This window comes from Carcharodon carcharias, chromosome 14 (genome assembly GCF_017639515.1).
Source record: "Carcharodon carcharias isolate sCarCar2 chromosome 14, sCarCar2.pri, whole genome shotgun sequence".
In the NCBI taxonomy this organism is placed as follows: Eukaryota; Metazoa; Chordata; class Chondrichthyes; order Lamniformes; family Lamnidae; genus Carcharodon; species Carcharodon carcharias.
In genome coordinates this window covers 30,308,201-30,332,746 of record NC_054480.1, presented here as the reverse complement: position 1 = coordinate 30,332,746, position 24,546 = coordinate 30,308,201, and the positions used below count along the sequence as shown (strand labels likewise).

Sequence of the window (24,546 nt, the reverse complement as noted above, 5' to 3'; positions counted from 1 at the left end):
CACGCAAAAGATGCAACACCTGCCCCTTCACTTCCTTTCTCCTCACCGTCCAAGGGCCTAAATACTCCTTTCAAGTGAAGCAGCATTTCACTTGCATTTCCACCAACTTAGTCTACTGCATTCGTTTCTCCCATGCGGTCTTCTCTACATTGGAGAGACCAAACGTAAACTGGGCGACCGCTTTGCAGAACACCTGCGGTCTGTCCGCAAGAATGACCCAAACCTCCCTGTCGCTTGCCATTTTAACACTCCACCCTGCTCTCTTGCCCACATGTCTGTCCTTGGCTTGCTGCATTGTTCCAGTGAAGCCCAACGCAAACTGGAGGAACAGCACCTCATCTTCCGACTAGGCACTTTACAGCCTTCCAGACTGAATATTGAATTCAACAACTTTAGATCTTGAACTCCCTCCTCCATCCCCACCCCCTTTCTGTTTCTTCCCCCTTCCTTTTGTTTTTTCCAATAATTTATATAGATTTTTCTTTTCCCACCTATTTCCATTATTTTTAAAACTTTTATGCCCCCCCACCCCCACTAGAGCTGTACCTTGAATGCCCTACCATCCATTCTTAATTAGCACATTCGTTTAGATAATATCACCAACTTCAACACCTCTGTGTTCTTTTGTTCTTTTGTCTGTGACATCTTTTGATTATCTGCTCCTATCACTGCTTGCTTGTCACTACAACCACACCAACCCCCTCCACTTCTCTCCCCCCACCCACCCCAGCCCCCCTCCACCTTAAACCAGCTTATATTTCACCCCTCTCCTTGGATTCATCCAGTTCTGTTGAAGGGTCATGAGGACTCGAAACGTCAACTCTTTTCTTCTTCGCCAATGCTGCCAGACCTGCTGAGTTTTTCCAGGTAATTCTGTTTTTGTTTTGGATTTCCAGCATCCGCAGTTTTTTGTTTTTATCTTCTAGATTATTAGTTCAGTGGTATTAACACTAGGCCACCATCTCCCCCATTAGTATTAAGTATTATTATAAGTTTTTATTAGCATTATATTAGATTAGTATTAAAAATAATTGACCTCTAAATTTTCACGTCATATTCCCTTTCAAAAATATTTTGTAGTGTAAGTGCTTTGTGTAATGAGTGTTAACTTAGGTTTTATGATTCAACGGTATCTCATAACATATATAACAACGCCTCTCACCATTCTGAAAGTTAGGACAAGGGCTCTCTGCTAAAAATAGTTGCTCAGTAACTGCAATCTTCAGGTCTGCAGCCAAGTGTCTACTTAAAAAGGTAGAAATTGCCGCAGTTTCTAACAAATGATTAATAACCAAGAAACAATTGTGTCGATGGAATCACTAATGTGTGAGCATTTTCTTTGGCTTGAAATCCACCATTGAAATAATTTACAACAAATGCATGTACATGTACACATACACATCGTTAGTAAATATAGGCAAAAAAAGCATCTTCAGGATATATATGCTAAAAAGCAATATCATGGCACTTTGCCTGGTTAACAGCTATTTAAATAGGGCTCTTCTTATTTGCAACAATGATTTATACTCTCTGCTGAAACAGAAGTGTAAAGTAGGTTGATTAGCAGAATAGTATAGATTGCTTCAATTGTATTAATATTTCTGCTTAAAATTAAAGTTATCTATCTTAGGATATTAAAGACACATTCCCTTTTAAAGCTGTATTTTATGTAGATTTGCCATGCATTCAGATTGTTGTAGGTCTACATTCAGACAGTTAGTATGCATAGCAGGCTATTGGTAATCATCATTTTCAACAGCAAACTAGCTATTTGTCAATAACTGTTGCATGGGATTGAAATTTCATGGAATGTAAAGACACAACATAACTGTAATTATGTGAGCAATATTGTAAAACAAGATACAAGGAATAGGAATGTACTTGACGGAGTAAGCCATTTAACATCTCAAGCCCGTTCAATGAAATCCCAACTGATCTACAACCTAACCTCATACATCTACCTTTGCCCAAATCCCTTAATATCAAAATGCAAAAATCTATCATTCTCGGGTTTAAAATTAACAATTTATCTAGCAACAATTGACATTTGTGGAAGAGAATTTCAAATGTTTATTATACTTTGGCCAGGATTTTCCCCTCGAAGATTTGGGGGTGGGGCCCGCTCGCCGAGGAGAAAATGATGTGGGATGACGTTAGGAGGAACCCCCGACATCATCCCGGTCCATTTAAATCTTCAGGAAGGTGGGCAGACAGTGAAGTCAGCTGTCCGCCCACCGACATGTCAATGTCCAATTAAGGCCATTGACAGGCTAATTAACCTTGTTAAAGACCTGCCCGTCCAACCTTAAGGCTGGCGGGCAGGCCAGGAGCCCCAGCGGGCTCCAGATTATTCATGAAACTTCATCCACTGGCGGGATGAAGTTTCATGTCCGTTTTTTAAAAATTTAATAAATTTTATGTGTTTCTTATTAACATTGTCACATGAGGGGACATGTTAATAATTTTAATATTTCTCTATTTTTTGACTTTTCTTACCTGTCAGTAAACTCCCTGAGACAGCGGGCGAAAGAGCACACTTTGACAGTTGGGGATTCCCCCTCCCACCCACCCCGCACAGAAAACACATAGGGCTTCCTGTTGGGCAGGCAGCTGGGCAGGCCTTAATTGGCCCGCCCACTCAAAACGGCAGTGGGCCCCGTTTCGGGGCTGAGATGGTTAGGTTCTTGGTGTCTCAAGAAATCAAGAGATATGGGAGCATGAGAGAGTGTGGAGGAGCATGTGAGAGAGTGGAGTTGAGGCAGTAGCTCAGCAATAGTTGTATTGAACGTTAGAGTATGCTTGAGGGGCTGTATGTTCTACTCTTGCTCCTATTTCCTATGTTCTTATGACCACATAAGAATAAGGCTTAAGCGAGGGTCGGCTGCCCAACTGCCGCCGAGCCAGTGGGGCTCGATCGCCCATTAAGGGCAAAATTCTGCCCTTTGTTTGTAGAAGTATTTACAAATTTCACTCCTGAAAGGTCTGGTTTTAATTTTTAAGACTATGCCACTGTGTCTTAGACTTCCCAACCAACAGGAATAGTTTTTCTCTATCCACCATATCTGTTCTCCTTAATATCTTGAAAACTTCAATCAAATCACCACTTATTCTTCTAAATTCCAAGGAATACAACCCTAGTTTATGTACTGTCTTTTTGTATTTTAACCCCTAGAACCTAGGCATCATCCTGGTAAATGTACATCGCACTCCCTCCTGATCAGAAGCAACTGCAACATGATACATTTTGTGGGAAGAGACATGTGATGAGGTTCCATGCCAAGAAACACAATTCACATGACCAAGTATGGAAGATCATCAGATACATAAACCTGGAAAACTCATAGTCCCAAATGGCAGTAATTGCAAAATTGTTGGTAATCACTGCATCAAAAATGAATGGCAATATTTCATTGTTGAGTACATTCAAGGTTGAGTTGGTTAGGTTCTTGGTCTCTCAAGAAATCAAGAGATACGGGAGCATGAGAGAGTGTGGAGGAGCATGTGAGAGAGTGGAGTTGAGGCAGTACTCAGCAATAGTTGTATTGAACGTTAGAGTATGCTTGAGGGGCTGTATGTTCTACACTTGCTCTTATTTCTTATGTTCTTATGACCACATAAGAATAAGGCTTAAGCATTTTTATAGCATAGAGTTGGCAGAATGATAGCAAGCTTGCAAATTCAAGGTTCTAATGCAAAGAGAGAAAGATAAAAGCACAACTTGAGAGCTAAGTATTGCAGTTGATATTGGGAACAGCTATTCTCAATCATATTCAATAAGCGATTCATTTTAATGTGCATATTTTTCATTTGTTCTGTACTTCCACTTCTCCATGACCCACTCTATTAATTTACAGCATTTCAACATCCAATACCGTGCTTGCAGCCTTCAACAATCTCTAACTGTAAATTCCAGCTGTTTCGTTACTGCTGCAAAGATATTTGTTTCTTTTCCCCCCCACTATGAACTTCAAAATTACAATTCTGAACTGTGGCACTCAATAACCTGTGACTTTAACTCACCTCAGTAATCTGTCATTATTTGTTGTCACTCCAGCTTTTATGAATATTAAACTGTGACCTTTCCCATTCCTCAAACAAAGATTTCTGCTCTTTCCAAATCAGAACTGATTTTTGGTCTTTGTGAAAGCCTAAAGGATTTCACTTATACTGCTAACTTACTGAACCCAAATCCATCAAAATGTCAAGAACAAAAGCAGGGCTACAGATTATTTTTTACATTCATTTTTTTAACATTCACTGAAACCTTTGAAATTGACATTGGTCTATTGAATTTTGAAAAATGAGAGGGTGTTTAAAACTATTTTGATTCAATATTATAAAATGATTGGGTAGGACCTTTGAAGCTGATTATCTGTAACTAATTTAACAATGAAATAGCTTTACACCTTTCCCCAAAGTGAACAGAGCAAGATGTATTTAATTTTATTCAGCAAGCTCTCTCTTGCAATCCTACACATAGTATTTGGACATTTTCATATGTAGATTTTAAAGCAAAAAATAGTAAGTCATATAGTAGTATATATAAAATAATTGATGATCTCCTGTTGAATTGGTTACCCTATCTTCTTAAGGCCACTATGCTGGTACCTCATGTGCGGAGCTTGTCATATAATACATATTTGGAGGTTAGAGGGTAATTGCTGAGGAAAGTTCCTGTAGATTGGCAACAGGCTTGTAACTTCAGGAAGAGGATTATTAAGGTCACAAAATTCAGTAGAATGTTTTCTTTGTCTTTGTTTTTAATCTTTTTGACCATCTGAAGGATGACAAAAATTCAAAGATGCTTGACATCACACACATTATCAGCACATAATGACACATATATACATGACAATGTGTATGCAAAAATGCAAAACAAAACTCCATATAAGCAGAATACTGAGGTACTGTTTCTTTTCAGAATCCAGGTAAATTATACAGAACCTATTATTAACAAAGCCCTTTAGAAAATCATAGTGTGATCATAGATAGAATCAGCAGGATTTACAACAAATTTATTAATGTTTGTTGAGGACGTATCTAGGAGGCTAGATAAAGGGGAGCCAGTAGATGTAATATATTTGGATTTCCAAAGGGAATCCAATAAGGTGCCACACAAAAGGTTAATAGGCAAGATAAGGGCTCAAAGTTGAGGAGATGAATACAGGAATGGTTAATGGTCAGGAAGTAGAGAGTAGGGATAAACAGGGCATTTTCAAGTTGACGTGCTCTAACTAATAGAGTGCTGCAAGGATCAATGCTGAGGCCTCAGATATTTACAATCTATATTAATGACTTAGATGAAGAAATCAAGAGTAATGAATCCAAGTTTGCTGATGGTTCAAAATTAGGTGGGAATGTAAGTTGTGAGGAGGATACAAAGGAGCTGCAAAGAGATGTAAATAGGTTAAGTGTATGGACAATAAGGTGGCAGATAGAGTATAATGTGGGTAAGTATTCACTATGGTTGTAAGAATAGAGAAGTAGAATATTTTTCCAAAGGCATGAAACTTTTAAATGACGATGTTCAGAGAGACTTGTGTGCACTTGAACAAGGGTCACAGAAATTTAGTATGCAAGTACAGCAAGCAAGTAGGAGGGCAAATGGTATGTTAGCCTTGATCGCAAGGCAGCTGGAGTGCAAGAACAAGTAAATATTGCTACAATTGTGTAACTGGTTCGCAGGATGAGAGGTTGAATAAATTAGGCCTATCCAGTTTAGATGAATGAGAGGTGATCCCATTGAAATATACAAGTTTCTGAAATGGCTTGACAGGGTAGACACTGAGAGGTTAATTGTTTCCCCTGGGTGGGGAATCTAGAAGATGGGGATGCAGCCACAGGATAAGGGATCAATTATTTAGAACTGAGAGGAGGAAAAATGTCTTCATTCAGAGGGCTGGAAATTTTTGGAATTATCTTTCGCAAAAGGCTGTGGATGCTCCACCCTTTAGTATATTTAAGGTTGAGATAAACACATTTTTTTATCTCTCAGGAAAACAAGGGATATGGAAATGGATGGGAAGGTGGAGCTGAGGCAGAAAATCAACCATGATTGTATTAAGTGGCATTGCAGGCTTGATCTACTCTTTTTCCTGTTTCTAATGTTCCCTTATTAAACTGAAACTGTAAAATAGTTTTGATTATACTTCAATGCCTTACTTTATTTTTCTTTTGAATAACAAGTATGGTCATATGAGTTTATTTTCAACAATTTCATTCCCATACCCACACCTCCCCACATCCATATTCCCCTGGCCAATCCCTCAAGGATGCTAAAATATTCAAAACTCCCTCATGCTTGTGAGATTAGAATTAGTTACAGTCTGAAGTGGATATCCAAACAAAATGATGCATTAAGTTCGGCATTTGAATTAGGAGATTTGTCCATGCCATAGGGTTCAAGCTTTTTGATTTCACAAGTATCATCGTTCTATACCATGCTGCTTCAGCGCCATATAAAAATGTTTATCCACATATCTCTATTAACCTGCATATATCTCAGGGTACCAATACTAACAAATCTTGTGTTCCCATTTAGGACTTGGCTACTACTGAGGCAACAGCACTAAAAACAGCTTTTTCCAAACCTCCAGGCACACAAAATTCAAATAAGGCAAAGCAGTGAATAAGAAATATAAGCACACCATGACAGAGCTGCCTGAGCTTCAAGGGTAATTACAAGGGCACACGGGTTGTAAATGACCAGTGCAAATGAATTCTAAACACAATCATAAACATGATGAGTTCACAGGTCTTTTACTGAAACTATAATTGCCAGGAAGACTTAATGGTATTTAATTGAAAGATCAATGACTTTGTATCATTTCATAGTGGTATATAATAATACAGGGTCAGATATGTGTAGTATTTCATGCTGATTATCCTATTTATATGTTTGTTCCTCCAAACAACCCTACATCAAAATCAAACTTCATTCATGCATAACAATTACAGGGGCATATTCATTTAAGTCTACTTTGTTTCAAAAGCAGTTTTGAGTGTTCTGAGCATTTAATTAATCATCTAACAGTCACATTGTCAATTAAAAAAATTGCAGTTTAAAGGCAGTTTAGCAGACACAAACATTATTGTTCCTGCTGTCCTAATGGCTCCAAGCTTTGTAGACCAAGGAAGCCAAAGGCAATGATCCCAGCCTGTGGAGAGTTAAGTGGTTTCAGCCGAGCAGTGATTGCAGCACCATGGATAGCCTCGTGCTCCTGGGATAAAGATGGGAAAACCAGCTAGAGCTCTTGTTGCAGATTGTTATAGAGTGAGCCACTGGAAGAATGTCTGTGGATTCCAGTTGAGATAAATATTATATTCAGTTGTAATGCCCTACATAAACAACTTGCTTCTAGCATTGTTATTTAGGTGCACTACCAAAAGACACCAGGTGCAGCGGAATCATACCTTAGAGGAATTTGACATCTTCACAAAAAATGAGAAAATTTGACAAAAAACCACAAAAAATATACAGTGTTCTTGAAAGAATATGAAAAAATAAACATTTTTTCTTTTCAAAGGCCCGCAACTAAAGAAAACAAGTCAGTGTTTTTAATCATTACTTACAGCATTGATCAAAACAAAATGTTCTAATATTATACACCTCGATTTACAAACCAACCTAAATTCCCCCCGCCCCCCTCCTCTCTTCCTTTGTATTCTGAACAACTCCAAAAGCAGGTTCTCAAATGGTGGTCAGCTATTATATCTGACACTAAACCAATCGTTGTCAGGGGAACAAAGAATGCACTTCTGAACCACTTTCAATTATGGTCAATCTGCCAAGGAGCAAAGCACCCATTCAATTTCAATTTTACTGTGTCTTCTTGAAGATTGATCATCCAATGTTGAATAAAATATGCATGAGAGTCTGTCTGTCACAAAGAAGTGGTAACTTACTACTGTATGAATACATCACCACTCATGGCAAATAAATACCTTTCAAGATTTGGCTACAGTAGGAACAAAACAACTTGCTATTTTAAAGTCATCTGAATGTATGAAATGCAAACTACATCAAGTTAGGAATAAGGGCCACTATGGCATCAATGTTATATCGTGTTGACAAGCCAGCCCAGGACCAAGACGAAGATTAAGGGCTAAAAATTCAATTGCCTAAGACATGGATGTGGGAATCACAATTTGCAATCAATCCATGTCTATTCAATGTAATGTAGGCAATACACCAACTTTCTGCAGAAAAATGACTGCATACTTGAGCAGGGGGCCAATTCGTATGAAGCTAGCATCACTCAAAGCCAGCCTATGCCTCTTAAAAGGGAATAATAAAAGGAAATGCTGGAAATACTCAGCAAGGTGTGGCAGCATTTTTAACAAGAGAAACAGAATTAACATTTCAGGTCCCCGACCTTTCATCAGAATTGACACAGCTGCATGCCCTCAACTCTCTGGCACAGTTAGTGCTGACAATCATGAAGTCATCACAACTGAGGCCATGGCCAGCAGCTCGGCTGAAACATAGAATGTTCCCACCTGATCCACTTTCTCACATTTCACTACTCCCACACTTTACAACCTTTTCGGATTTGCAAGCTGCAGATGGTGTGAGCAAAAAACCTCTTGCCTTCCGCCATTCCCTGCCTGCACCATGCCTGTTTCCCCTTCTCCTTTCAGGTACCCAGGAACTGCCACCTGGTCAAGCATTGGTGTGAAATGTGAATTTCGGGGTGAAAAGGATGCTGGTGAAGAAGAAACAGCATCACCCGATCTCACACTCCCAGCCACCCACAGAGATACTGGCACTGCACAAACTGTAGAGACCAGCAAAGAAATGGGATCTACACATGATGGGCAGAATTCTATCAGAGCAGTGGAATAATGATGCTTGACGATGGGCTCGAAAATCAGGGGAATCCCCACTTTGGTCATTTGTGGGACCTCTGGCCAGATTTTCCATTTGTCCGTCAGCTAGTTAGTTGCTGTTGGAGCTTCTGCCCCTTTAAAAGACCAGGATGACCCTCGAAAGACAGGCAGCCAATTGAAGGGCCAGTAGCTCGCCAGTCTCCGCAGCAGGACTGGGAGCGGTGGCCACTGCTGGGACTGAACCACACGGAGCGGTTGTCATTGGAATAGGCCACCCTTGCAACAAGGTAAATAGCGGCTGAGGTCACTGGGGTCAGTCCATTTTGACCTCCTCCGGAGGTTCCCAGCATCACAGATGCCAGACTTCAGCCAATTCGATTCACTCCATGTGATATCAAGAAATGACTGAAGGCATTGAATACTGCAAAGGCTATGGGCCCTGACAATATTCTGGCAATAGTACTGAAGACCTGCCTCAGAACATGCTTCACCCCTAGCCAAGCTGTTCCAGTACAGCTACAACATTGGTATTTACTCAGCAATGTGGAAAAACTGCCTAAGTACGTCATGTACACAAAATTCAACCTGGCCAATTACCGCCCCATCAGTCTACTCTCGATCATCAGCAAAGTGATGGAAGGGGTCATCAACAGTGCGATCAAGTGGCACTTGTTTAGCATAACCTGCTCAGCAATAACCTGCTCACTGACATTCAGTTTGGATTCCGCCAGTGTCACTCAGCTCCTGACTTCATTGCAGCCTTGGTCCAAACATGGATAAAAGAGCTGAATTCCAGAGATGAGCTGAGAGTGACTGCCCTTGACATCATGCAGCATTTGACCAAGTGTGGCATCAAGGAGCCACACTAGCAAAACTGGAGTCAATGGGAATCAGGGGGAAAACTCTCTGCTGGTTGGAGTCATACCTAGCACAAACGAAGATGGTTGTAGTTGTTGGAGGTCAATCATCTCAGTTCCAGGACATCACTGCAGGAGATCCTCAGGGTAGTGTCCTAGGCCTAACCGCCCTCAGCTGCTTCATCAATGACCTTCCTCCCATCATAAGGTCAGGGGTGAGGATGTTCACTGATGGTAGCGCAATGTTCAGCACTATTCATGGCTCCTCAGGTAGTGAAGTCCATGTTCAAATACAGCAAGATCTGAACAATATCCAGGCTTGGGAACTCACCAAGACTCCTTAGACAGCACCTTCCAAACCCATGACCACTACCATCTAGAAGGACATGGGCAGCAGACGCATTATGAACACCACCACCTGGACATTCCCCTCCAAACCACTTGCCATCCTGACTTGGAAATATATCACTGTTCCTGGATCAAAATCCTGGAAGTCCCTTCCTAACAGCACTGTGGGTGTACCTACACCACATGTTCTGCAGCGTTCAAGAAAGCAGCACACTACCACCTTCTCAAGGGCAATTAGGGATGGGCATTAAATGCTGGCCTAGCCAGCGGCATCCACATCCAGTAAATAAATAAAAAAAGTCAGGCAGACTCTGGCAAGGGTGTGGGGTGAATATTACCACAGGAGTGGCCATTGCAGCTGAGAGTCCTTTCATGGGCCACAGAGTGCCTCATTAGGAGGGCCCCTCACTGGGCCTGCAGTGAAGCTACCAGAGTTTACCTGGCCACTTAGGTGGCAGAATTGGTCTCTGAGCTGGAGGGCCATCCTCCATCTTCCCCACTGCTGATGAAATGCCATGGTGACAGGGAGCAAATGGACCCTCCACACCCCCCTGTCTTCCCTCGCCATTTTACAGCCCCACCCACTTCCCACCCCATCTCTAGGGGCTGGTGAAATCCAGCCTGGTGAGTAGCCGGGCATGTGCGGCCTGTAGCTAAGGTAGGAAGAAAGAGTCACAAAAGTGCCAGCTCACGGGAGTGCAATGTCAGACACAAGTTCTGCTGCAGGTGACTCAGGTAAGGACTTAGATGGGGAAGTGTACAGAAACAGGCTGGTGGGTATGTGCAAAACTTGGAGCCCATGCTTGCCAGCACGGAACTGATGGCCAACTCCATGACAGCATTTGTTGATTGATTTTTCAGTTCATTCCTAATGCCTCGATGTTGCAGTGGAGGTTTAGACTGGGGCTGCAGCTTGTTCCCATGCAAAAGAGACTTGCTGCCATGCAGCTCGACCTGCTGCAAAGACCAGTGCTCAGCACGGCTTGCAAGGTCTCAGAACAGGTCCAGCAATCTGAACTCCAACAGATTACAAGGATTGCTGAAGCATCCCCACCCTGGGGAATGGCAGTGGCTCCGTAGAGCATGAACCTGATGTCTTCTTTCAGGATAACAGCATTCATTCTCCCACTCTGCCATTGCGCTTGCCGTTGCCTGCAAGTCATCCAGCCCATGCTCAGGTAGTGCAGTCCGAAGCCAAGCCTTATAGTTTCAGGTCTGCTCAAGGATATCCTACAAGGCCACCTGCATCTTCCCCACTGAGAGTCAGCAGCCTTCCACTAGCCATGCTACAGCCACTGGGGGCAAGCACCAGGGTAGGCAGAGGCACTCACAAGACATACACTAAGGGAATGTACAATGGTGATTAGGTGACCTTGTGGGGAACATTCAATGGTTTGGTTGAAAAAGTTGGTTTGGAATGGTTGTTTTGTGGTGACTTTTATGTCAGTATTGTGGCCAAGAAGATATTTTGATGGCCAATAACAGAGATGGAAAGGTGTGGGACTGTTGTCAAATGGGGATTTCAAGTTTCATTCAGTGGAACCATTGTTGGGTGGGGCAGTCACGAAAAGGGGATGAGTTGCCTCCTCCCTTACTCTTGCTCCTTCTTTGCCTTCTCATCTGCTTTCTCCTACTTTGCAGCTTCTCATTCTATCCTTGGTGGCAAGTTTATGCAGGACTGTACAGACCCTGATCAATTGCGCATACACTCTGGGGAGGGGTCCAGGCAGCCAAACTGTTGTTGAGTGATCCAATGGTCTGCTCCATGAACCTTTGTACTGCAGCATGGCTTTTGTTTTCCTCCATGTGTCGTTGGGTGGAGCAGCAGAGTTATAAGCCAGGTGTTAACGGAGACCCTTTGTTACCAAGTAGCCACAAGTACACGAAAAGCAGGACAAACCCAACCCAGCTGATTACTGTCCCATCAGTCCACTCTCGATCATCAGTAAAATGATGGAAGGGGTCATCAACAGTGTGATCAAGCAGCACTTGCTCAGTTTAGGTTCCACCAGGGTAACTCAGCTTCTGACTTCATTACTTGGTCCAAACATGGACAAAAGAGCTGAACTCCAGAGGTGAGGTGAAAGTGACTGCCCTTGACATCAAAGCAGCATTTGACTGACTGTAGCATCAAGGAGTCCTAGCAAAACTGGAGTCAATGGGAATCAGGGGGAAAACTCTCCAGTGGTTAGAGTCATACCTAACACAAAGGAAGATGATTGTAGTTGTTGGAGGTCAATCAGTTCCGGAACGTCACTGCAAGAGGTCTTCAGGGTAGTGTCCTAGGCTTCAGCTGCTTCATCTTTGACCTTCCTTCCATCAGAAGGTCAGAAGTGGGGATGTTCGCTGATGATTGCTCAATGCTCAATGCCATTTGCGACTCCTCAGATACTGAAGCAGTCCATGTCTAAATGCTGCAAGATCTGGACAATATCCAGGCTTGGGCTGACAAGTGGCAAGTAACATTCACACCATACAAGTGCCAGGCAATGACCATCTCCAACAAGAAAGAATTTAACCATTACCCCTTGACATTCAATGGCATTACCATCACTGAATACCCCTATCCCCTCCCCCATCAACACCCTCTGGGTTACCATTGACCAGAAACTGAACTGGACTATCCATATAATATTGTGGCTACAAGAGCAAGTCAGAGGCTAGGAATCCTGTGGCGACTAACTCACCTCTTGATTCCCCAAAGCCTGTCCACCATCTACAAGGCACAAGTCAGGAGAGTGATGGAATACTCCCCGCTTGCCTGGATGAGTGCAGCTCCAACAACACTCAAGAAGCTTGACACCATCCAGGACAAAGAAGCCCACTTGATTGGCACCCCTTCCACAAATATTCACTCCCCCCATCAGGGACACACAGTGGCAGCAGTGTGTACCATCTACAGATGCACTGCAGAAACTCACCAAGGCTCCTTAGGCAGCACCTTCCAAACCTGTGACCGTTACCATCTAGAATTTCAAGGGCAGCAGTTACACCACCACCTGGAAATTCCCCTCCAAGTCACACACCATTCTAACTTGGAAATATATCACCGTTCCTTCACTGTCGCTGGGTCAAAATCCTGGAATTCCATCCCAACAGCACTGTGTGTGTACCTACACCACATGGACTGTAGCAGTTCAAGAAGGCAGCTCACCAGCAGCCTCTCAGGGGCAATTAGGGATGGGCAATAAATGCTGGCTTAGCCAGCGACGCCTACATGCAGTAAATGAATGTTAAAAAACTCTCTGGTTTGATGTGATGGCTCAAATACTGCGAATAGTGGACAGGCGCAGAATAAAGACATGCTGACTGCTGCCAGGATAGCGGGCATTTACCTGCTTGATGTGTTGAGTATGTGCAACTGATGTATGACCATTCAGGAAGTGGAAGCCCTGGCAGTTGTAGTATAGCTCAGGTTTTAGATGCAGTACCTACAAGTCACACGCATGCTCTGTCTACTTCTCTATAGTCAGAGAACATAATGAGCTTCCTTCTCCTGGCATAAAGTGTGTCAATTGCCTACCTTATGCAGCAGTATACAGTCAACTGGGAGATGTTAGATATGCCACCTGGAATGGTCCCAATGCATAGAAATTCAGGGTCAGGTTCAAGCTCACAGCCACATCACTGGCCTTGTAAGTCTGCCTGCAGGCTTCTGTGATCAGCTCCTTTGTAAAGGTTCAGTTAAGAGAAATGCTCCCAGAAGACTCAGAGAATAGGGTGTCCTGCTGATAACTATTATTTCCCTCCTCTGCCTCCCTCTGTGAGCAGCTTAAACTCTTCTATGCTGCTTCTGTTCCATGACCCTCTCAAGGTTCAGGCCAAGGGGGAAATGGCAACTATAGCATAATGACTGCGAGCTAGTGCTCTGACCATAAACATGAAGTCAAAACTAAGGCCTCTCCACATACAGCACCACTGCCCGTTGACTTCTCCAACTTTAAACAACTCTGCAAATCACCAAGCTCTTCCACAAACTCCAACAGAGTCAGTAGAAATTCATTAGCAACTAACCTGAGAGTGGTTGATGATCCCTCAATAGTGATGGTCCTGCTGCTTAATAATTGCTCAACTGTGCATGTTTAGCAGAGTGCATTAGCTGGGGTGTTGTTGTCAAATCAACAGCAGTAACTTATATTGATATAATGACTTTAATGTAATCAAATGTCCCAAGTTGCTTCACAAGACCATTATAAAACAAAGTATGACACCGAGGTACATAAGAAGATGTTAGGTTAAATGACCAAAAGCTTGCTCAAAGAGCAAGGTTTTAAAGGAGGCAAGGGAGATAGAGAGGTAGAGAGGTATGTGGAATGATAATCCAGAGTTTGGAGCCTTGACAACCAGAGTAATTAAAATCAGGGATGCAGAAGAGACCAGATTTAGAGGAGTGCAGATGTTGACAGGTTGTGGAGCTGGAGGAGAATACAGAAGTAGGGATGGACAAGACCTTGGGAGGGATTTGAAAATAAGGATAGGAATTTTAAAATCAAGACATTGCTTGACTGGGAGTCAGTGTAAGTCAGGAGACACAGGGGTGATAGGGGAACTGGACATGTTGCAAATTAAGGCCTGGGCAGAAGAGTTTTGGAAAACCTCAAGTTTACAGAGGGTAGAATGTGGGAGGCCAGCCAGGAATGCATTGGAATATTTGAGTCTAGAGGTAAGAAAGGTATGAAGGAGGGTTTCAGCAGCAGATGAACTGAGACAGGGGCGAAGTCGGATGATATTACAGAGGTGGAAATAGGTCTGAAGAGATGGCATGACTGTAAGGTCGGACTTCATGTTTGTAAACAGACTGGTTTAATCTAAGATTGTTGCTAGGGAGAGGGATGAAGTTTGTAGTTAAGGAATGGAGTTTGGAGCAAGGAGAGAAGACAATGGTTTCAGTTTTCAAATATTTAATTGTTGGGAATTTTTGCTCATCCAGTTGGATAAGCAGTCTCATCATTTCACAACAGTGGAGGAATGGAGAGAGGTTGCGAGAGCTAGGTGTTGTCAGCAAACATTTAAAAAGTGTAAATTATGTCACTGAGGGGCAGCTTGAGATGAGAAATTGGAGGGGACTAAGGATAAATCCCTAGGGGGCACTGTAAGTGATGGTACAGGAGCAGGAAGACAAGTCAATGCAAATGATTCTCTGGCTACAGAAGAATGGAATGAGGTGAGAGCAGTCCCACTCGGTGGATAGGCACTGAAGAGGAGGATGTGCTCAATTGTGTTAAAGGTTGCAGACTCATCAAGAAGGAAAAGGAGGGAAAGTTTGAGAAGATCTGTGTCAGTACTGTGGCTGGGGTGGAAACCTGATTGGAGAGTTTGCAATATAGAGTTCGGGTAAGATGGGAACAGATATGACAGTCCACAACATGCTCACAGACTTTGCAGAGGGAAAGGAGATTGGAGATGGTAGTTTAGAAGGACGGTGGGGTCCAGGGTTGGCTTTTTGACGAAAGGGCTTATGATGGCAGATTTAAAGGACACAGGGACAACATCTTAAGTGAGAGAACCGTTTACAGTATTGGCTAACATGGGGACTAGGAGAGGACATTGTGTGATCAGTAATTTTGTGGGAATAGGATTGAGGGAACAGGATATGGGTCTCAAGGACAAGATGAACCCAGAATGGGCATGAAGAGAGATAGGAGAGAAACTAGAGAAAGATGAGAGTTCAGGGCTAGGGTAGGTAGGATCATTGTAGGAGGTTTAGCCAGGTGAGCTAATGGACGTGGCAGAGGCAGCTGATTGGATGATCTAGATCTTAATGATAAAGAAGTCCATGTGTGCCTTGTTATTGTTAGAGATGAGCAGGACCTGATAGTTTTTTTAAGTGGTCCAGCCAAATCTAGCAGTGAATGGCTAAACTTGTCCACCATATTTTTTCAAATCTGCGTCCCTTAGAATTGGAAAGGAAGACCACACAAGTGAAATGGCCAGCATGAGAGACAGAGTAATGGTTTTATTGGGTCTAGGGCATCAAAGGTGGAGAGGGTGTGTTTCAGTAAATCAGCACTGCAAAAACATTGCAGCAAACGGAAGGCCAAGGAATAGACAGTTGGGATTTTCAGAGTGCTGTTGTAAGTGAATTGGAGGATAATTCTTTCCAGGGACAGATACAGAAGGTGGTAGGGTTGGGGGCGTAGGAGTAAAGAATGGAGATGTGGATGGCGATTAAAGAAAACAGCGTCGTACATGCCAACTGACATTATGTTCTGCCAACTCTGCATACCTCTGGCGCTGATGACCTTCCCAAAATGGCATCTGGCATAGGCTACAGAGCAAGTGAGCATGCTATGCAGATGCCATCAAAATGGCACCCATAGCACCTAAATTACAGGCAGTGTGGAGCCGAATTTTGGGGCCTAAATATAGGAGAACTCACTACGCTTTCCTGTTTGACAGTCTAATTAAGGCTGTTTTTATCCTGAAACATCAACATGACTGCAAAGTGATTTTGAGTGTCCAGAGGGGAATCGTGCGAAGTGCCCTGCTACAGGTGGTCTCATGCTGCTTAGGTTTAACACAATGTGGAGTATAATTTTAGCGCCACGTGGTTTAAAAGGGCTGAAGCCTGATTACTCTTTAAACTTACCTTGAGATGATTTAAATGTTTTGAGTTGAGGCTGTTTTTTCTAACCATATAAATTCTCACTAGCTGAGAGGTGAACTCTGTGTAAGCAGACTGCCCGGCAAGAAACCACAAATTAGAAAATTTGAATTCGGAAACTTGCAGCATTAGGAAATCAATGATTTATAGAGATAGTGAAATTCAATAAACAGATGCTCCATCTTTATTTCCCTGCTGATACTGGTTGGAGACCTTTTCTGAATGATGAACTCTCCAGGCTTCAATCTCAAATCATTCAATTACAAATATGCATCACAAGGATGAGGATCATGAAGTAATTTTTTAAAGCAAATTATTTTAAACTATACAAAATTACCAGGGTATTTTTTTTTTTGGATTTTCTCAAGATAAATGTTAATAAAAGACGGTGACATTTATATTGATTTTTAGTTAAAAAGAAATACATTTTATCATATTTGCTTTTTCTTCTTCACTCATCATGAAGATAGAGCAGTCCTCATTACAATGTGCGGTGACATTGTAAATGCATTTATGTAGATTGTGAACATCTCCCACAAAATTGTAAATGTGTTTAAAAAAAGCAATTTCACGAGCAATATTAACTAGAGAAAATCTCCATCAACGGATTTACAATGCTATGACACTGAACATCGAGGGCAATTCTCCTCCCTCTATACCTAGGCTCAGCTGAATGTCAGACACATTAATAGATATCTGTATGTGTGTGTCTATATATTATGTACATATATATATATATATATATATATATATTTAAAATGTCATTGCACATAGTAACAAGGACAACTTTATCTTCATGACAAGTAAGATATCAATTTAAATATCCTGCTGCGTGTTTTCTATTCACCCAATATGTGACAAGGATCAGATCCAGCCGAACAGGGCAATTTCATTTGAATATTATGTTCCTCTCATCAATATTCTAACATTTAAGAATTAAAGCTACTCTCAGTGGTGGTTGTGTTATAGTACAGAAGAATTTTATATAAATGCATGATTTTAATGCACACATTCCCCATTTGATGGATTAATTAATACATTAAAATAGCACACAGAGGAAATTCATAGGCATACACACCTAACTTATTTGTTGTGAATGCTGCCATTAACCCTGCATGGTCTTAACCAAAGGTAGAATACATATAAGGAATCAAAGGCAGGATTATGAGGGACAAATATAGGATTCAAAGCAGAGAAATGGAGAATTACATTGAAGAAAACAAAAAGTGCAATTTTTTTGTATTATTTAATTTTTTTAATAGTCTGTGATGTGGAAAATTAACTATTTTTGAGCAATGAGACGTATAACTTAAAAGTAAGTTCACTTGTCCAGGGAGCTTGGGCTTCAGGCAATGTCAGTTCATTCAGCAACTCTCTTTATATTTGGTACAACAACACCACACTAAAATTTGATCTGAAATGGCCACTTTATATTTCAAATCTGGAATTTCAATTGGTTGAAAACTGGCCTTTGGAGCCAATGAAAAACAAACTTACTTCCACCTTCATGAGATATAGTTGAAGCTAGAAGTAAAACCAACTAAGCGTCAGTTGAGGAGTTCAAAGGGAGGGTAGATTTCTATTTTAAAAGCAACAAAATTGAGGGGTAAAGAGAAAAAGTTGGCAACTAGAATTAAAAAGACAAATTCCCATGTCCCACAAGCTGATGCAATGCATTTAATGGGCTGTATGGCTTGCTCTTATGTTTGAACTTTCAAGAGTTTTCTCTGTGGATAAAATTACTACAAAACTTATTTCAATAGCAGATCAAGCTGTGTTCAAGCACAAGGGCAACATTTTCCCCCATTGGGGGGTGAGGGGATGTGTGAGAGCGGGCGCGGGTCAGGGGCGTGCCGCCATTTTATGTGGGTGGACCAATTAAGGCTCACCCAGCGTGATGTCCGCTCGGAAGCGCAGTGCACTCCCTGTGCGGGCGGGAGGGAGTCCCTGAGCTGGGAGTGCACTTTTTCGCGCATGCGTGCATAAGAGCACACAAATCTCCCTGAGGCAAAGTGCCACTTCAGGGAGATTGCTGGAAGTTGCAAAACTTTTTTAGTAAAAGAAGAAAATCCTGACATGTGACCCTGTCATGACCTCACATGAGCTGGGACATGTCAATTTATTTTATTTCAACATTTTATAAACATTTTAAATCACTCATGAAACCTCAACTTGCCCGTGAGGGTGGTTTCATGTTTTTTCAGAAGCCTGCCTGGGCTCCCAGCCTGCCCGCCAACCTTAAGGTTGGACAGGCAGGTCCATTGATTATTGAATTACTTTATTAATGGCCTTAAGTGGTTGTTGGCAGGTTGGTGGGTGCACAGCAGACTCAGCTCCACACCCGCTGACCTGAAAGTGTAAATAACACGGGGTGACATCGGGACACACGCCCGACGTCACCCCGCGTCATTTTACGTGTCACCAAGCGCCCCCCCCCCCCCCCACCCCCGCCCCCCAACCCCCCCACCCCTCACTGACTGGAAGATGCAGCCCCATGGGAAGTTTCTATCTTCATGTTTCATGTCCTAAAAAAGTTGCTATAGAACAAAGAGAATGTCACATCATTAGGTGTAGTACTAATGTTACTTCCCACCAAAATCCTTCTTTACATAACATAACTTTTGCATTCTTTTTCTATTCGTGGTAGGTTAAAGGTGAGGTAGAAGGTCACCTTGTTGAATAGCAAAGAGTCATTCCAGCTCCTATTTCTTATGCTCTTATATTTATGTCCAAAACAATTTCAGACAGAACCTATGGAGAGATACTTGGGGCCCAGGAAAACGATGCTGTGAATTTTGGCTGCAAAGGGTACTCGGCATTCACTGCTGCAAAATACTTTGTCCACTTATATATCTTGTGCATTGTATATCAATTCACAAGGCAAAGCAATACAAGCACTTACCATCTTCTTCAGTTTGTATAACTATCTCGTCACTATCTTTCCTTCCTTCTGGATTAACCAATACCAGCCGGAGTTTCACCGTAGTGTATGGATGTAGTCCCCGCAGTGTATAGTGGGATGATGTCTGCATCAGTTCTTCTGCTGTGTACTCCCGGTGACCAAGCACATACTGATACTGAACAGTCAAATTGTAGCTATGGCAACGAGTGACCGCATAACCAAATGGCTCCCAATGTATAGTCAACTGTCGTGATCGGACATCCACAACTTCTACGCTCTGAGGTCCATGCACTGGATCTTTGGAAAGGAAAAAGAAATATGTATTATATTTAGAAACGTGCAAATCCTTGAAGTTGACTTTATGTTATAAGGATGAACTCAGAACTACACATCAAAAAGCGGAAGAATACTTTCAAACATTGAGCAGTAGTCGAAGATTCTTGGAGAAGTGGCACCATCTACCCAATTTTCTAAGAATCAGGTTTTTCAATTGCACTTAGGTGGAATTTGAATGCAAATGTATGTAATATCCTACAGATAGAAATTAACTGATGCTTCAAAAAAGAAAATTATGGACTTCAACATCTATGTCTTTTTCTGCTTCCTACATGAATATTTTGAAGGAGCATGAATTCCCTTTTCACCTTCAACACTACATCACAAAGCCGGCTTGTTTTCAGATACAAGAGTAGATTTTACCATTGCTCAGAGCCCATGCTTGTTCTGATATTTTCTTTTGCCAAAGGTACAGGTTGCATAGAACCACTAGCCTTTTATTGCACCTTGGTAAATGTGCCTGCATAAATCAAATATATAACCACTTCATATGGCATTATAAATTTAAAAAAACACATTCATCATTAAGTTTCTAAATATTAGACATCCTTCGTAGTTCTTTGAGTATGAAACTACTTAAATGCTGCACTTCACATTTCAATATCCCACAGAAAGAAAGGGAGGGCGAAAAAAAGAAAAGGGAATTATAGATGATGGTAAAGAAAGAAGGATCGTTCATCATCTTAGCATTTTTCCAAAAACTTTACATTCAAGTAATTACTTTTTTTTTAAGTGCTGCATGTTACGTTCCTTTTCTCTTTGATGTAAATGTACCAATCATACAAAAGGATTAATGAAACAATAACATGGATTATTTGAAGTTAAGACTATATATAGATAGAGTTGACCAGGAGGTTAAGTATAGAATATCTGATCTCTACTCCTGCTGCTTGCAGAGTGAATACAAACCATAGCACAAAAATACCTTTTCCAGTCAAGGCAGGTAATATTTGAGAGCAGTTTAAGATAGGTACCCTTAAAGGTTCATGCACATCATATCACAACATCCCCCTTTTTCTAACTAAAGGTTTACTCTTAAAAGAATCAAAATATTTACGTGAAAACAAAAGAAAATAACATTGTGTCTGAATGTACTTTAACACAGAGGGATAAATTTACAAATCTCTGAAACACATTGGATGTTTGCTTATCTGTATAGATTTTGTTATAGTGATCTTTGCTGGAGGCTGCTGTACATTTTCAGAATGCTGGTTAGGGGTGCTGTGTTTGTGTTGACTATGTTTTGTTTGCAAGAGGACTACTCGGTGTTTCTGGTTGTGATGTTTTTCTGATTTGGCATCTGTTTTGTTGCGGTTGTCCAATAGTGTTATGTAGCCTGTTGGCTGATGATCTAAGTTGCAGAGTTAGGTGATCCTCTTCTGGTGTAAGCACAGGGTTTCCAAAGGTGCTCCTTGTGGTCTTCTGGCCTTCATCATGTTCTTGATGTTATCATGGATAGTGAACAAGGACAGGTTCCTGCATGCCAATAGGCCTGCGATCACTAGGCCTGTGGTGTCAACAACATAAGTGACCACGGTATTTTCACAGCGACACTAGAGTGTAATGGATCCCTGGGATGGAATCTCCAAGTCATTGTACGTGGTGAGTTTGGAATTGCTCAGAAGAATCATTGCTTGCCACTTCTGTGGGTAACATACATTTCAGTGTACGAATTGAAAAGGGTGTTTGCATCTGCACCAATATCAAGTTTTGCATATAGGTTATGCTGACCTGCATCTGTGGGCACATAATCTGGATGGTAACAAAGATACCACTTTGGTACAAGTTGGTACCGCCGTGCCAAAACATTCTTTGATGTTCACCATCCTAGACATCGGGCTCACTTTGAGTGTCCTCATCCTCAGACTATATATTTTGGCTAGACCTTTTGTGGGTCTTGTCCTTATGCTGTTTGGTACATGATCTTGGTTGATTGGAATGCCGTACCTAGTTGTAGATTCTCATGATGTTGAACCATCTGCTTTGGCCTCTGAGTATTGGCCATATATTTTTTTTGGTTTCTTAAGATGGTCTTCGGACAGACCTGATATGTCTAGTCTGTGGAGGCCTTCATTTCCTATAGCAATTTTGATTTTAATGGCTCATTCATCTGGTTTCAGAATATTGAGGCCCAGAAAACACAGCTCAATGCATTGTCAGAACCAAGTAAATTCAAATAGGAGATGCATTGACTTCCAATTCAATGTTGGAAATTTTGTGGTCATCTTTTAGCTTTTTGCAGGATCCTTTGTGTGTTTTGACAGTGATTCACATTTCTGCCAGCTCTTAATTTAGCTCTGAATTTCAGTGCCTTTAATGGCCATAGCCTTAGCTGATCATAGGTTGCTGCTTGACTGCAATGGTGCACTCCTTCTGATTTTTCTTGTGTTTGCTTAAGCTCCATCCACAAAGCAGTGATTATAGGTGGGAAAATGGCTGCAGGACTTCAAAAGTGAAAGAAACAGTGAAAAGGGTTTTATTTTTCTTTTACAGGCTTCTTTTAGCTATTAGGAACTGGTACTGGAGAGATTCATCTTCCCAACCCTGTCTGCGGTATTTAACTTCCCTATATCTCCTGTAGGGACAGACGGCAGTTTGCGGAGCTCTGCTTAAAGTGAGACTACCTGGAGTCTGTTGTCTAATTTCTGTTCCTGCTTAAACTTCACAGGAGTTAGACTTTAACTATTTAAGCTCTCCCAAATTGGAACAATCTTATCATGACCTGGTGCCTGCTGGCTGGAGTGAGGTGAAATCCCATAACAAAGGACCTGTGTGTGTAGGATTCATACAGAGCTGCTGAATCACTTACATGTGGTGATTTTCAATAGTTGTTTCACTTTCACACCAGTTTTTTTCTTCTGATGGATGTAAACATTGAACTTGTATGCTGCTCAGTGAAATACTCAAAACCATTCTGCCACCCTGCAACCATGTTTCATCCTTCTTCTCTTCAACATAAACATACCAATCATACACAAGGATTGGTGAAACAACAATGTTGGTTTTTTATTTGACAATGAGACTATATACAGATAGAGTTGACTAGGATGCTAAGTGTGGTATATCTAATCTCAATTCCTGCTGATTGCAGGCTCATGACATGTCATGGGACTAATACATCATTTCAGATGAAGTAGATACTGATTGACAATAGTTTAAGATATGTATCCTTAAAGGTGCATGCACATCACATCACAACACTGGGGTAGATTTTAAATTTCACTGCTCAGTATAGCTGGTGGTGGAAAATTGGCCATTTGCAGAGCATGCTGATGGGCAATGCCTAAATGGAGAGAGGGGCCTGACGACGATGTCCCCGGCCCACTCTTCTGAATTTTGTCGACTCCCTCAGCTGGTGATATGTCCCTAGTGGGGCAGGATATATAAAAGAAGGAAACTTTCTCAGCTCCATGCAACCTGACAGAGTGAAGAACTGTAAGGGAAGGTGGGGCTAAAAGCCCATCAGTCATTTTGAGGCTGGCTGACAGTACCTATTTCACTCCCAAGAAGCTTTGTCACCCCTCGTCAGCCATCAGGTTCACTTAGCAGGTCAGTAGAATTCCTGGATTGGTCTTCAGACCAGCTATGTTGGCATTCCCCAGTTCCCCATTCCCTTTCCTGAGAAACCTCAGGTCCATAGCAGAGGTTACCATTAGATGCATCTTGTCATGACACAAAATCTCACCACCCTGCACCACCCCCAAAACCCCACCTCAGTACAAAGATTTTGTGGCCTTGTCTTTACTGAGTTTCTTTCGGATATAGGCAGGTCAAAAGTTGCTCATTATGTAAACTCTAACAATTACTGCGACTTCACCAATGTTATAGGAAAGTTTGAGAAGATGAATGTTCACCTATTACCAATGAGAAAATGATTTCAATGAATTAAAATATTTCCAGCAGTCACAGGTATGACAACAGCACAAATCATTGGTGTGTTGCTTTATGAAAAGGCCACATTGTCCATAAAATAATGATGTCATTACGTGCAGCAGTATCAATGTGCAGTTTCAATTATAGCCCTGTTCTGTAATCTATTCTAAGTTATACACAACCTGTTGGAACTAACATTGCACACAATATTCATCCAGCAGATTTATGGGTGACACATTGGTGACCTCAGGGTCATGTGTTATTGGGTCTAGACCACCCACTGTATAATTATCATATCCAACAGATCTCCGAGGTGTGCCCAGCTTTCTGCTTCAGCTGTCATTACCGTCTCTGATACTGAGACTACTAATGTTATCTAATTAAAGCTGTGCTAGGGTCATTTCTGTATTATGGACTTATACCAACTAAGGAGGCAGGCTGTGAGAATTTTCATTTGTAATGGCTATCTGGCATTTGAGTCCTCCTATGTAAACTATCTCAACTAAAATAACTTGTTATGCTCTTGTTTTGTTCCCTAATATGTTGAAAAAGAGGACGTGACACAGTTCACTGCATAATAACAATTTTATGATGTTACAGCCATTTACTCAAAGTTTAAATAAGTTGCTAAATGAAAGACGTACACAACAATAGCTTGATTTAGGATTTATAATAAAAAGCAATATAAAATGCATAGTGCAATACTGCATAACTCAGTAAATAGTAAAATTACCAGAGCTAGATTCAACTTAATATGGCATGTTAACAGTATACATATTTGAGAAGTATTGTTGATG

The 24,546-nt window shown here is 41.6% G+C and overlaps 1 protein-coding gene across 1 annotated transcript in view; it reads right to left on the bottom strand.

Moving 5' to 3' along the window:
• Positions 1–24,546, bottom strand: part of ptprt (protein tyrosine phosphatase receptor type T) — a 1,444,026-nt gene that overhangs the window by 499,993 nt on the left and 919,487 nt on the right. The window contains exon 8 of the mRNA XM_041204432.1: positions 19,541–19,837. Coding sequence (XP_041060366.1) covers positions 19,541–19,837 — 297 coding nt within the window. The remainder of the gene's footprint in view (positions 1–19,540; positions 19,838–24,546) is intronic.